This window comes from Cicer arietinum, chromosome 2 (genome assembly GCF_000331145.2).
Source record: "Cicer arietinum cultivar CDC Frontier isolate Library 1 chromosome 2, Cicar.CDCFrontier_v2.0, whole genome shotgun sequence".
NCBI lineage: Eukaryota > Viridiplantae > Streptophyta > Magnoliopsida > Fabales > Fabaceae > Cicer > Cicer arietinum.
Window position 1 is genome coordinate 34,896,213 of NC_021161.2, and position 16,297 is coordinate 34,912,509.

Consider the following 16,297-nt stretch of genomic DNA (forward strand, 5'->3'; position numbering starts at 1 on the left):
AAATTTATCAAAATTAGATCTTGTTAGAGGACTTCCCAAAATGAACTTTAATAAAGATAAAGTATGAGAAGCTTGTGCAAAAGGAAAACAAGTTAAGAGTAGTTTTCATTCAAAAGATTTTATATTAACTAAAAAACCTCTTGAACTAATTCACATTGATCTTTTTGGTCCTATCAAAACCACTAGCTTAGGAGGTATGAAATATGAGTTTGTTATTGATAATTTTCTCAATACACATGGGTACTATTTCTAAAACAAAAAGGTGATGCATTTGATGCTTTCAAAATATTTTGTAAAAAAGTTCAAAATGAAAAAGAATCCAATATAATCTCTATGAGAAATGATCATGGAGGGGAATTCATAAATGTGTCTTTTAAAATATTTTTTTTAATGAACTTGGCATCTCTCAAAATCTATCTTGGGCAAGAACTCCTCAACAAAATGGAGTTGTGGAACGAAATAATAGAACATTACAAGAGATGACAAGAACAATCTTGGAAGAATCAAAGTTGAAAAGTATTTCTAGGCTGAAGCTATCAATATTTCATGCTACATTTTGAATTGTGTATCCATAAGGAAAATCATAAACAAAACACCCTATCAAATCTGAAAAAATAGAAAGCCAAATATTTCATGTGTTTCACATCTTTGGATGCTACTGCTACATCTTGAATAACAAAGATAACTTAGGAAGATTGGTTGGTTAAATTTGTTTGTGATTACTTATTTTGTGTGCGTGAGAATTAAAATATTTTTATAAAAAAAAAATCGAATCATATTTAACTTAGTGTTTCGAGATGATGTCCCAAAAAATGGGATGTTACACAGTTCATCTTTTAAACGAAGATCAATGCGAATCTTGACAGGTATTGGCACCTCCAAAACCAAAAACACATACTCAATAATTTATACAATTTCGGATAACGAGTCTAAACCTACGCCATCACCACAGATTCCCTAACCAAAATATGCCACTTCATCACAACCCTCTGTACCCTCGAAATCCCCCAACATCCCAAAAATCTTTTTCCAAGGTGATACCACTCAAGTTCACCCCCTCTCAAACTAAAATAAAGATTCCTACATCCAAATCCTTTTCAACACTCTCAATTTTTGGCCTCTCAAAAATTAAATAACCCTAAAAAATCTGCTAAGAAAACTTCAAAACTAGAATGTTCTCCAACCAAACCATCAACCCAAGAACAATCTCCATTCAAAACTTCAAACCCAACACCCACAAAATCTTCCAAACCAACAACCACCAAATCCTCTACCTAACCATCCTCTTCCAAAATTCTCATTCCTCCCCTGATTCCTTCAAAACTTTAGAAACTCTACAATGATAAATGGGATCAAAGACCAATTGGCATTAGTCGGGTTTTCATTTTTGAAAACCTTCAATATGAAGATACCTCCATTAAACATCACTCTGATGCCCTAGGATGGACTAACTTCCTTCAAATATCTATTTTTTTATCCTGATGTCATTTGAGCCTTTTACTGCAAAGCTAAAGCCTTTGCAGATAAATCACTTATTGTTTCAAAACTAAAAGGCATTGAAATGGGCTTCAATCCTTTCATTCTTGCTGATATCCTTCAACTGCCATCTGAAGGACCAACATTTTATGGAAAAAAACTAGTATTCAGCCTTAAATATTACCAATGAGGAAGTGTTTCAAGAGCGATTCATTGTTGGGTCCATAAATTTCTTCTCAGCAGATCTAAAACCCCTTCCAAAATTTTTTAATAGCATTAGTCAGCACTCCATACTACCCAATTGTGGCAGTCACGAGTACATTTCTGATAATGCAGCTTTAGTTATCTAACATCTTTTTCACTACAAGAAGTTGAATCTGCCACACCTGATAATCCACCACATGATTGTTGCCATCAACAAAGACTACAAAAGAAATATTGTCCAATATGGTTTGGTTTTCTAAAACAATCTATAGATATTTTAATATCCCTTTTATGACAGAATCATCTCGCGTTATAATATCAAAATTTTCCTTCAAAGAACATTTGTCACATGAAACAAATTTCATCCATCCCACCATCACCCAAAGCTACATTCACTCCATCTACCACTAAAAGTAAAAGATATGTATGCACCTCTGCAATCAAAACCAATACTGAACAACCAAAATATCAATAACGTTCTTCGTCTCCACATAACGTTCCTCTTTCTCCAGTTACACAAATTCTTAGTTCATCACTAGACCAAGTAACCCCTGCAGTTACTACCTATCAAACTCTCAGCCCTCCATTTTTACAAAGTGATAAGTGTCAACAACTTCAACTTCAGCACGACTCTCTAATGTCACCAGCCTTCATATCACCCCAAAAAACCAGATCCTCCTTTTTTGGAATCAGTCAATATCTGGTATTTCCATATTCAAACATTCTTGGTCCATCAATGCCTCACCACTCTGCTCATACAGGCTCTCTTCCTCAAATTAACACTTCATTCGCCATTTTATCATCTTTTTGCACCACTGCAACACCTTCTCAGAATACCCATCTATCCACTCCCATCGAAGATGATCAACGCCCATTCAAAAGAAAAAAGATGGAGAAGGAAACATCCAAGACTTACAAAGAAATCCCCAAAAAATTTGTTGCTATTCAAGCTATAATTGCTAGACAAACTCATCAAGACAAAGAGCATGCCATTTTGAGGGACTGGATGGGTAACCAGCATTCTCCAAAGCTAGGTCTTGAGCCTCCTCTGCCTAATCCTCCTCCAACTTTTCCAGAAATGCCATAGCCATCTATGTATTCATATCTGAAGGATCTTCCCCCATCATTGTCTTTCTGAATTAATTGCATTTAATCTCATTTTCCTTTGGGCCATGACAAAAGGGGAGGAGTAATTCTTAGATTTTAAGTATATCAGAAGTCTTTTTGTATGATTACTTATGTACTTTTTTGCTTTTGAACCATGTGTATGACTAAAACATTATTGTTATATTAATTAAAATTATATGTTAGTTCAAAAGATTAGCACATATTGAAGGGGAGTTGTTAACTAAAAGCTCTCTACAATTATTATTATTAGAATCAATATTAAAATATGAATTAACTTGTTTGTCATCATAAAAAAGGAGGAGAAATGAAGCAAGCCCATTTAGAGAAACGAAGATTGTTCTTGATAGAATCCTGTAAAACGAAGAACGTTCTCCACAAATCCAAAATAACAAAAATGATCAGATTCCTAAAGAAAAGATTAGATCCATTAGTTACAATATGTTCCGGAATACCTCTAGAAATATACGAATATCATTTCAGTATAAGAATCACTCCAACGGGAAAAGGTAAAAGTTATGCTTCATAATTCATATTTTACTTAACCCGTGTTGGGTGAACCATGTTATATCTCTGTGTGATATCTCTTCCTTTATCTCTATTTGCTTTTTATCTTATAAGCATATTTTATATAGATAAGTGAAAGAAATTTGTGTTTTCACTAATCAAGAATGTTCTTTGTTTATAACCAGGATCAATCTTGAGTTAAATATTTTGAGTTTTAAAAGGATTTTTTAAAAGGGACAATTACAATTCAAACCCCCTTCCTTGAAATTGACATTGTTACATCATTAACGTCATTTGTGTTTCCTCTTCAAATTGAATCTCTTTGAGTAACTATTTCAACCAAATGAGCTCACAAGTTGATGACTCTTCATCATATGCATATTTTTCATTGTTTTTATTGTTACTTATCTTTTATTCATCAGTTAATTTGAAGAATTATTTTAAATATCTCCTATTTCCTTGATTATGTAGAGGTTTTTGTAGTTTTATGTTGTTACTTTGTTTTAGTGTAGTGCTGAATTTTGGTGAGAAATCAACATGACATATCTGGGGTATTTCAGTCATATCTGGAGTTATAGATATCCAATTTGAGTCAAACTAATTGAAAATGAAAGATACGATCCATAGCTACAACTTTCATGAAGACAGAAAAACCAAATTCGGACTCCAAAGAGGCGTAAAATGCACTCAACGCCGAATAGAAGATGTTGTGTGCCTGAAGCACATTTCAGCGCTTAATACCTGCTATTGCGCGCCTGAAGCGCGCGACACACAGAAGAATATATTAAAACTTAGTTTATTGACTTTTGAGGAATCTTTTTTACTATTAAGAAGTTGAGAGACTTGTGCCCTAGCAGAGAAACTCAAAGACGGCCGTTTCTAACACCACTAGAGTAGTTTTATCAAGAATCATTCATGAATCTTTCTTGTAATTCTTCTCTAATACTTATCTTTTCTATCTCTGCCATGAGTAACTAAACCATATTTGTTAGGGATGAGTGTAATAAGATGAAACCCTTATTTTTTTTTATTTGATTTCTAGTTATATGAATGAGTTTATTGAATTATTTTTCTCATATATGTGTTGAATGCTTTTTATTGTTTGATCAACATTAAAATGTTCTTCGATTCATATTTTGAAACGGAAGTGGACTTCACGAAAGCTTGAGATGAGAAATTCATGAATTTGTAGTCTAGGGATAGATACAGGTCATGAAACCAATTAAATTAGTTGTAGAGGCAATTGTTTAAAAAGAGAATTCTTGTATAGTAATGCTTAATTTGAATCTTAATTCCACTAAGGAATTATGGGTTACTTTGGAATTAAATGTTCTGTCACTAAGATATTAGGGCAAGAATAATAAAAAGAATTCGGTAATAATTCATTAAAGGAATTCAATTACTAGGATCAAATTTGACACTAAAGTTGGATTCAAAGTGAAACTCATCGCTGACATTTTTCTTATTATTACAAAGGGTCAATTTTATTATAGTTTTTAATTTTAAATATTATTTCAATCAATTTGGGAACTTTTTGTTCAATTTTAGTAATTAAATATAATTCTATAGTAAAACGCAATCCTTGAGTTCGACACTCGGTATTACTGTTTTAATTATTACTTGCAACAATTCAATGCACTTGATGAAACACTATCATGTTTTTGGCACCATTGTCGGGGATTGCCATATCACTATTGAATTTAATTTATTTACTTAGTTGAAATGTTTTGCTTTGCAATAAATTTTTGCTTTTATTCTATTTTTAATTTTGAAAATAAATAAATTCTGTTTTAAAACTCTCTAATTTCTACTTAATTATTTATCTTTCTTTATTTTAAAACTATTCATTACTCACAATTTGTCTAACCTTGTATGCGAGGCAAGTCCTAAGTTGAACTTTTCTTTGGTCCAGAAATCCAAAAAACTACGAAAGCTAATCGAAAAGAGGTTCGAGAAATGAGACAAAGAGAAAGACAGTTAGTAGTGGAAGAAGTGGATTTGGGGGATTTCTCCATATTTGCAGAAATGGCTGAGTCACTACCACTTGAACGTACCCTCGGCGAGTATGGGAATCGAAATAGAAACCGTGCTCGATTGGCTATCCATAACACACCGGTTACAGTTAACAAGTTTGAAGTGAACCCCCATCTATTCCGAGATTTGAAGGAGATTCATTTTTCTGGTAAACATAACGAAGATGCCAATAGACACCTCACGAACTTCTTTGAATTATGTGAAACAATAAAAGTGGATGGTCGTTCTAAAGAAGGCAATAGATTGAGGTTATTTCCATTGTCATTGAAAGATGATGCTAAGGAGTGGCTTAACTCCTTTCCTGTCAGTAGCATCACCACGTGGGATGACCTTGAAGATGAGTTCTTAGAACAATATTTTCCCCAGTTGTGTTCGTTAGAAATAGGCAAGAGATTTCCAGTTACAAACAGAAAGAGGGAGAATCTCTTCGTGACACTTTTAGGAGGTTCAAGAGCTTACTAGCATGATGTCCCAATCATGCTTATAACGAAACTGCCCAGATGCAATATTCTGTAATGGTTTGAGGCCTACCACTAGAACGATGTTGGATGCTACCACAAGGGGTTCTTTGAATTTCAAGACCGCATCAAAAGCACGAAAAATTATTGAGATAATGGCATCAAATGAACAAATGATGTTGTATGACAAAGGCGGTGGGTCAACAAGTGGTATATTGGAATTGAATGTTATGGATAGGTTGGCTCCAGACAGGTCGCTCTCAAAACAGATAGAAGATGTTATCGCCACTGAGATAAAGAAAGGGACGGCAACTCTAAATATACAACCCCAAGTGGCCTATGTCAAATTATTGAAACATACTGGTTGTAACTTTTTTGGAGGAGCACATAAAAATGGAGCTTGTGAATCACTGGATGACAATAAGATAGAAGAACTAGAAGAGGTGAATTTTGGGAGTAATAACGGGAAGCAAAACAATCCCTACTCTAGTACGTCCAACCCTAGTTGGAGAAATCAATCAAATTTTTCTTGGAGAGATCAGCAGGGTGGATCTCAAGGTTAACAAGGAGCTCAAGCAAATCAAGTCCAACCTCGAAAGGCTACTTAGGAGAGTGCTAAGGAGAAATTAGTAACAAGCACGACTTCTTTCATTGAAGAGTCAAGAGCCATTCAGAAAAATCACTCTGCATCAATAAAGAATTTGGAGACCCAATTGGGTCAACTTGCTCAACAAATGGCACAAAAAGTGCCTGGAAATTTGCCTAGTGACACAGTTCCAAATCCACGAAATAATGTTAATGCATTGACAACGAGGAGTGTCAATGTAAGTGAACAAGTATCACCTAAAACCAAATAAAGTGGAAGTACTTCAACCCACTCGGAGGAAATGGCCACACTGACATAAGTTGAGGAGCACATCGCTCTTGAAAAGGAGGAAGAACCTGTGGTACAGAAAAGGAAATACTGCTAAAACCATAAATTCAACTTCCATTCCCTCAAAGATTAAGAAAGGAAGAAACTGAAAAACAATTCAGTAAATTTCTTGATGTTTTTAAAAAATTGCAAATCAACATTCCATTTGCAGAAGCATTAGAACAGATGCCGGCATACGCCAAATTAATGAAGGATATTCTGTCAAAGAAAATAAAAATTGACAGTGAAACAGTTATGCTTACCAAAGAGTGTAGTGCTATTTTACAGAGGAAGCTACCACCGAAGCTCAAGGATCTTGGAAGCTTCTTTATCCCTTGTGCTATTGGAAATAGAACTTTTGGGAAGGCCCTATGTGATCTTGGGGCTAGTGTAAGTCTCATGCCTCTATCCATATACAAAATACTAGGCATTGGAAGAGTCAAAGACACGCAACTAATGTTACAGTTTGCGGATCGCTCAATGAAACACCCATATGGAGTGGTAGAAGATGTGTTAGTCAAGGTGGCTAACTTCATATTCCCAATGGTTTCCGTGGTACTAGACATGAAGGAGGACAATGGCATTCATTTGATTTTAGGGAGATCGTTCTTAGCAACAGGCTAAGCTATGATTCTAAAAGCCATGGAACATTCAAAAGAAAGAGAAGGGTGCAATCGAATCAAGATCTTAGATGCGATAGTCAACGAAGAAATTGAGTATTAAGCACCCATTTTGCCACTAGAAAGAGTGGTATGCTTACCCGAAGATGTTGTTAAAGAAAGTGAAGATCCAAAGGTGAAAGAGGTTTTAGCCATGTTAGAATCATCATCATCTTACTCCCCCTGTTTTCGTACTAGATGAGAGGAGTTGAAAGGGAATGAAGACAAGTCGTTAGGGAAAAAGAAAGAGACATCACAGATTGAACTCAAGCAGTTGCATCCTCATTTAAAATACATATTCCTAGGTGAAAAAGATAAGAATACAGTTATCATTAGTGCAAGCGTGAGTGATTTACAAGAAGAAAACTTGTTGACAATTATGCGGAAGCATAAGGGTGCCATCGATTGGTCCATTAAGGACTGGAAGGGAATAAGTCTGACTTTTTGCATGCAGAAAATCCTAATGGAGGACAATCACAAACCAGTTGTACAACCCCAAAGAAGATTGAATCCGGAAATGAAAGAAGTGATTAGGAAAGAAGTGGTAAAGCTCTTGGAAGCTGGTCTCATTTACCCCATCTCAGATAGCTCTTGGGTGAGTCCCGTCCAAGTGGTACCAAAAAAGGGGGGAACAACTGTCATCAGAAACGAAAAGAACGAGCTATTCCCTACAAGAACGGATACAGGGTGGAAAGTTTATATTGATTATAGAAGATTGAACAGTGCTACGCGAAAGGATCATTTTCCACTCATTTTCATTGACCAGATGCTTGAGCGACTAGTTCGACATGAGTATTACTGCTTTCTAGATGGCTACTCGGGATACAATTAGATAGCTGTAGCACCTGAGGATCAAGAGAAAATTGCATTTACATGTCCGTATAGCGTGTTTGCTTATCGACAGATGTCGTTTGGGTTGTGTAATGCTCCTGCCACTTTTCAAAGGTGCATGATGTTCATATTCTCTGATATGATTGAGAAACATATCGAAGTATTTATGGACGACTTTTCTGTCTTTGGTTCATCTTTTGATAATTGTTTGATTAATCTATCTCTTGTATTAGAAAGGTGTGAAAAATATAACTTGGTCATAAATTGGGAAAATGTCATTTTATGGTAAGAGAGAGAATTGTGTTAGGCCACCGAATCTCCCACAAGGGGATCGAGGTTGACAAGGCCAAAGTTGAAGTTATTGAAAAACTTCCCCTTCCAACCAATGAAAAAAGGATTAGAAGCTTTTTAGGCCATGTTGGATTTTATAGGAGATTTATAAAAGACTTTTCAAAAATTGCAAAACCGCTTACAAACCTACTTGTGAAAGACACACCTTTCAAATTCAATAAAGATTGTTTGAATGCTTTTAACAATTTGAAAAATAAGTTGATAACTGCCCCCATTATCACTGCACCTGACTGGTCACTACCTTTTGAAATCATGTGTGATGCTAGTGATAATGCTATCAGGGCAGTCTTGGGACAAAGAAAGGATAAGTTGTTACATGTAATCTACTACGCTAGTCATGTTTTGAATCATGCACAACACAATTATGCCACAACTGAAAAAGAACTATTAGTTGTAGTTTAAGCTTTTGATAATTTTCGATCTTATTTATTAGGATCGAAAGTCATTGTTTACACTGATCATGCTGCCTTAAGGTATTTGTTTGCTAAGCAAGAATCGAAGCCAAGGCTACTCAGGTGGATTCTATTGCTACAATAGTTTGACATTAAGATTCAAGATTAGAAGGGATCAGAGAACACGGTAGCCGACCACCTATCCCGATTGGAGAAAGTGAAGGAGGATGATACCTCTAGACCAATACGAGACCAGTTCGCTAATGAATACATCTTTGTAATTACCAAGGCACCTTGGTTCGCTTTCTTGGCTAATTTCAAAGTAGGCGAGGCAATTCCATCTGATTTCACATACCAACAACGAAAGAAGTTTATCCATGATGCCAAATTCTATGTATGGGATGAACCCTTTCTGTATAAAAGATGAATGGATGGGTTGTTGCGAAGGTGTGTGCCTGAGGAGGAGCAAGAAAAGTCTTGTGGCATTGCCATGACTCTGATTATGGGGGTCACTTCAGTAGGGATCGAACTACAGCAAAATTTCTCCAATCGGGACTATTTTGGCCTCCATTATTTAAAGATGCATTCAATTATATGAAAAAGTGCGATCAATGGAAGCGCACTGGTAACATTTCAAAACGGGATGAGATGCCTCAAAATCCTATATTAGAAGTAGAAGTATTCGATGTGTGGGGTATTGACTTCATGGGTCCATTTCCATCCTTATATGCAAAAGTTATATTTTGGTGGCAGTGGATTATGTCTCAAAGTGGGTTGAAGCAGTTGCTACAACAACCAATGATTTGCAACAGGTTGTCACATTTCTCAAGAATAACATATTCATATATTTTTGGTGTGCCTCGATCTTTGATTAGTGACGAGGGCACTCACTTTCTAAACCAGAAAATGGAACACCTTATAAGGAAATATAATGTGCGTCATAGGGTGGCAACCCCATATCACCCACAAACTAGTGGGAAAGTTGAAGTATCCAACAGGCAGCTCAAGCGAATCCTTGAAAAGACCATGAATACTTTAAGAAAAGATTGGTCAACGAAACTTGATGATGCACTTTAGTCCTACCGAACAGCTTTTAAGACCCCTCTAGGTATGTCACCATATCAAATAGTGTATGGTAAAGCTTGTCATTTGCCTCTTGAACTGGAGCATCGAGCATTTTGGGCCATGAAGTACTTGAATTTTGACTTGGTCAAGGTAGACAAATTGAGAATTCTTCAGTTTCACGAGTTAGAGGTTCCAGAATTCTGCATATGAAAACACCAAGATATATAAAGAAAAAACTAGGAAATGGCATGATAGAAAAATTAAATTCAAGGAGTTCCAAGAAGGAGAACTAGTTCTTATCTTCAACTCAAGATTGAAGTTGTTTCCAGAGAAACTAAAGTCAAGATGGTTGGGTCCTTGTAAAATCATCAAGGTATTTCCATATGGTGTTGTGGAGTTGAAAGACAAACACCCAAACTGGAAATTTAAGGTGAATGGACAAAGACTCAAACCCTACTTAGGGGGAGAGTCAAAACTTTCGATGGAGTCCATCAATCTGATCACCACTTGAAGAGTGAAATGTCAAGCTCAAGACATTAAAGGAGCGCTTATTGGGAAGCAACCCAATTTCGTATCCTTTTGTTTTGCATTTCAGTTTCATTTTAATTCCTTTAGTTTTTTTGTTTATTTCGTTATTAATTGGCAGTTGTATTCGTTCTTGATGTTCTGTACGCTCAAGTAACTAAATGGTATTCAGGGAGTGAAGTTTTTCGTGTCAATTAGGTCAATTCGCTCCCTAGGCACTCCCCAAGCGCATTTCGCGCTGATGTTACTGTCGATCCGCTCCCCAGGCTTGCCCTAAGCACATTTCACATTGATGTTACTGTCGATCTGCGGCCCAGGCGCATTTCGTGTTAATGTTACTGTTGATATGCGCCCCAGGCACACCCCAAGCATATTTTGCACTGATGTTACTGTCGATCCGCGCCCCAGGCATGTCCTAAGCGCGTTTCACGTTGATGCTTCTGTGTATTTGCGCCTCAGGCGCGCCCCAAGCGTGTTTCATGTCTAGTTGGGCTATAAAACCCTTGCCTCTCAATTTTCCCCAAACCCGTCTCTCCCACAACATTCAACTGGTACATATATCTCTATTACTTCTCCAAGTCTAGTTTCAGCTCAACAAAGGTAAGTCTTCCTCTATTACTTCTTCCATTATCAAGTAAGTTTTATAAAAGTGTTACTTTCAACTCCTTCTTGTCTTGACTAATGAATGTGGGTTGTTTGAATTCAAATTTGTGTTAGTAGTAGAGATTGTTCATTGGTGCATGTGGGTTGTTTAAATTCGAATTTGTGGTAGTAGTAGAGATTGTTCGTTGATGCATGTGAGTTGTTTGAATTCGAATGTGTGTTAATGGTAAAGATTGCTCACTTATGACTGTGGATTGTTCACTTACTTAATGCTTTGCACTCCAACTGGTTGAGAAAATTAGACAACCACTTTTGAATCTTAATTACCACAAAATCTACTTTGCACTCCAACTGTTTGACAAAATCACACAACCACTTTTGAATCTTAATTCATTAACGGTCAATCTATGTGCATTGTTATCATTCGGAATTCTACTGGATAAATTCAGGGCAACTGCTGTAGTTGTTTTGTCAAGGGGAGGCATGTTCAAACTAATTTACTCTAACCTTGAATATTTTGAATCTTGGATGTGCTTAATTATTTTGCAGGACCTAATGGCAACCCAACATAAAGCAAAACGCACTAAGGTCACAAATGCATCTTCCTCCAAATCACACAATACGTTCTTATTCAAGACCATTGCAACGCAAGAGTACGCAAGAGTTTCACGCCAAACTCCCCACTGTCAAGAAGTTTGTTGGTGAGAAAAGCTTTGAGCTGGAAGAAAAAGAATTTCTTGACATCTAGGCGATGATTGCGGCCAGAGGATGGGAGAAGGTGACCACATTTGTCACAAAAACAAGCAAACCACTAGCAGTGGAATTCTTCTCCAATGCCTCTGATCTGAAGTCTGATCAACCAGTTCCACATGAGCAATTTGTAAGTTATGTGAGGGGGAAAAAAGTGCCATTCACTCCTCAAGTCATAAATGAAATCTTTGGCCTACCAAACTATGAGGACTATCGCTTCCAAGCAATCAAGGACAACATCATAAAAATAGACACGCGAGAGGTCTTACACGTTTTATGTAGACCAGGCACAAATTGGGTACGAAATAGAGATGGCACACCTAGGAAATTGCGCTCTTTGGATCTCACTCCAATTGCAAAAGCCTAGAGTACCTTTGTTCATATACACTGTTGCCATGTTCAAATGTGTCAGAAATAACAATTCAAAGAGCATGTCTACTAGCTACTATCATAAAGGATGACATAATTAATGTAGGCATGTTACTAGCTAATGATATTTGGGGGAAAATAATTTTTGATCCTCCGATAGGCTGCTTCAATCATGCATCCTTGATAAGGAACCTATGTGAACAGGTGAGAATGTAACCTAAATAGAGTGAAGAAATGGTAAAACCCGTCATCCCAATCACTGCTAGGTGGATAGAAACATACTCTATGATTCGGTTAGAACATCATGTTGGTCCACAAGCAGTGATGCCGATGGAAGAAACTACTAATCCACAAGGGCCACATGACCATCCTCAACATCCATCATAGCTCCCCACCGAGGAAAGATTTGGTAGGCAGGAAACTAAGATGGAACAATTGATGATCGGTCAGTTAGCTAGACAGGCCTAAATAGAACAGGGGATGACAAACTCTATCAAGCCTTTGCTTCTTCTCAATAGACACCAGGAAACATGTTTTATTCTGATCTATTTTCACCCCACCAGTATATTGGAGACTATAGTGGTATCAGAGCGGAGGACCTAAGCAAATCCCCTTGAATGAATTACCCAACTGAGAGAAGTTTTTCTTTCCTTTTTCTTTGTTTTTTTTTTATTTCTTTATTTTCTTTTTCTTCGCTTTATTTCAGTAGTTTAATTGTATGTTTCATTTCCTTTTCCTAAATGTGTACTATGATGAATAAGTTGTAATAACTTGCATTTGATCTTAAGTTTTCTGTTTGGGATTTTGAAATTGTAATTTTGTTTCTTTACTCATGTCATTGCTCAATTCGACGAGTTTCACTAATGCATACATTGTTTATTACTCTGTGGTTGTAGAATTCTAACTTGCCTTCAATTTTTCAAAAAAAAAAAAAAAAAAAAATTCAGTGACATGCTTAGCATTATTTTGGCAATTCATGCTCTCTCTTATCCTAGATGTGAGCTTTTAGGCCTCCAGACATGTGTTATCCCTTCAGAACTTGCACTAATTATATCTTGCATCACTTGTAATTTATGCATAGAATGAGACAATTTTATTTGGTCGTTTGAGCCTTTCTAACTACCCTATGAAAATTTTATCATTTGCTAGCCATTTGAGTCTTGCCCTTTTATTTCGATTATTAGCCACATTACAAGCCAAAGACCTAACTTTAATTAAATCACCTTACTTGGAGTTAGGTAGAATAAAAATTCTTGTATTGATAAAGTTCTAAGTTTGGGGTTGCTCATGGGATAGCAACCTTTTAAGTTTGGGGTGGTGATTCTCACAAAAAGAAAAAAAAAGGAAAAATAAAAGAAGAAAAATAAAAAATCAAAACAAAAATAAATAAAAAAAACAAGAAAAAATCAGTTTGTGTACTTTGATAAATAATATCTTTTTGGTTCTTTTGTCAATGTTTGAGAATCTCCACAATGAAAAGGTGAAGAAAAATAAAAAGTGGTAAAATAATTTGAAAGTCCTCCAAAGTGTATGTGTTTGCTGCATTGTGATTGCTAACTAGAATTTTTTTCAAGCCTATGGTAGCGTGATGCATGTTCTGGGATTTGAGTGATAAATTCATAACCCTTGCTAAACACTTGAGATAAATTTTGGTGAGATTGTATGAAGAGAGAATTGAACTTGATGAATGAATGCTAAAGTATACAAATTGTGTTTTTTCTTATAGCAATCATAAAGCATGATGAATGTTTTGTAGTAGCTAAGACTTTAAAAATTGAGTTTGATTTGATTTGAGAAATTGAGTTTAAGTTTGCTCTTAACTATAACAAATTTGAAATTAATTGTTGTTTGGAGACAAACAATAGATTAAGTTTGGGGTTGTGATGACTCTTCATCATATGCATATTTTTCATTGTTTTTAGTCTTAGTTATCTTTTATTCATCAGTTTATTTGAAGAATTATTTGATATTTCCTTGATTAAGTAGAGATTTTTTTTAGTTTTACGTTGTTACTTTGTTTTAATGCAGTACTGAATTTTGGTGAGAAATCAACATGAGTTATGTGGCATATTTCAGCCATATCTGGAGTTGTAGATGTCCAATTGGAGTCAAACCAAGTGCACATCAAAAGATACGATCCATAGCTACAACTTCCATGAAGACACCAAAATCAAATTCAGACTCAAAATAGGAGACAAATGCACTCAACGCCAGATAGAAGAGGTTGTGCGCCTGAAGCGCATTTCAGCACTTAATACTTACTGTTGTGCGCCTGAAGCGCGTGACGCATAGAAGAACTCATTAAAACTCCGTTTTTTTTTACTTTTGAGGGATCTTTTTGACTATTGGGAAGTTGGGAGACCTGTTCCCTATCAGAGAAACTCAAAGACGGTCGTTTCTAACACCATTGAAGCAGTTTTATCAAGAATCATTCATGAATCTTTCTTGTAATTCTTCTCTAATCTTTATTTTTTCTATCTCTGCCATGAGTAATTAAACCCTATTTGTTAGGGATGAGTGTAACAAGATGAAACCCTTAATTTTTCTGATTTGATTTCTAGTTATATCAATGAGTTTATTGAATTATTTTTCTCATCTTTGTGCTTAATGCTTTTTATTGCTTGATCAACATTAAAATGTTCTACAATTCATATTTTGAAATGGAAGTGGACTTTACAAATGCTTGAGATGAGAAATTCATGAATTTTTATTCTATGGATAGATACAGATCATGAAACCAATTAAATTAGTTGTAGAGGCAATAGTTTAAAAAGAGAATTCATGTACAGTAATACTCAATTCTAATATTAAATCCACTAAGGAATTTGGGGTTACTTTGGAATTAAATGTTCTGTCACTAAGACATTAGGGCAAGACATTAAGGAATTCAATAACTAGGGTCAAATTAGATATCAAGGTTGGATTCGAAGTGAAACTCATCCCTGACATTTTTCTTATTATTATAAATGATCAATTTTATTAATGTTTTTAATTTTAAATATTATTTCAATCAATTTGAGAACTTTTTGTTCATTTTTAGTAATTAAACATAATTCGATAGTAAAATGCAATCCTTGAGTTGGACACTCGGTATTCCCCTTGCTGAAACACTATCACAAGTCACTAATGCCATACCCCTGTATTCAGTGTCATCGCTAGATCTAGCAACTACACTTTGTTTCTTACTCTTCTAAGATATTATGTTTCCGCCAACAAGTATACAATACCCAGAAATGAATCGCCTATCAATGGGTGATCTTGCCCAATCGGCATCAGAATAATCAACTATTTGAGTAAGCCTTTTGTTTTCATAAATTTGACTTTTTTCTGTAGCACCTTTAATGTATTTCAAGATTCGTATCACAGCATCCCAGTGTTCTTCCGAAGGAGAGTTTAAGAATTGACTTACCACATTGACTACAAAATGAATGTTGGCACGAGTGACTGTGAGATAGTTTAATTTACCGACCAATCTTTTGTATCTCCCTAAATCTGAAAATTGCTCCCCATGATTAGGTAGAAGTTTGACATTTGGAGTTATACGTGTGTCAACCAGCTTTCCATTTAACATACGTGTCTCTTCAAGAATATCCATGGCATATTTACTTTGTGAAATTACTTAGCATTCCTTAGATTGGGCTACCCTAGAAGTACGGAGCTTGCCAAGTTCTTTCGTTTGAAACTGATGAGATAAATGTTGTTTCAACCAGAGTATGCCCTGCTGATTACTACCAGTTATGAAAATTGAAAGGAGTCAAGTTGTGTTTAACAAAATTTATAACTTTTTGCTAATTTGATGAAGGCTCGTGGGTTTTTATGAATTACTTAGATAAGAAACAATTGGATTTAGAGGTAGCAAACAATGAAAGCATAAATAATTGGACACATAGATTTATCCTAGTTTACCACTAACTTGACTACATTCAATCCCCTCATTCTGAAGGCTTTGATGCATTAATTCAAATACCTAGAATTACAAAGAACCTAACCTTCCAAGCCAGTCTTCCCAAATAGCCTAACAACCCAGACTTTTGA

At 35.6% G+C, this 16,297-nt stretch overlaps 1 protein-coding gene across 1 annotated transcript; it reads right to left on the reverse strand.

Moving 5' to 3' along the window:
* Positions 1-15,452: 15,452 nt before the first annotated feature.
* LOC113785491 (uncharacterized mitochondrial protein AtMg00240-like) lies at positions 15,453-15,857 on the reverse strand. Its single transcript, XM_027332082.1, has one exon. The coding sequence runs from the start codon at positions 15,855-15,857 to the stop codon at positions 15,453-15,455; it is 405 nt and encodes a 134-aa protein (XP_027187883.1).
* Between the last annotated feature and the right edge of the window lie 440 nt (positions 15,858-16,297).

Bases quoted from the DNA above. Each gene is read 5' to 3' on its own strand.
- LOC113785491 (XM_027332082.1), bottom strand. From the start codon at position 15,857: ATGGATATTCTTGAAGAGACACGTATGTTAAATGGAAAGCTGGTTGAC.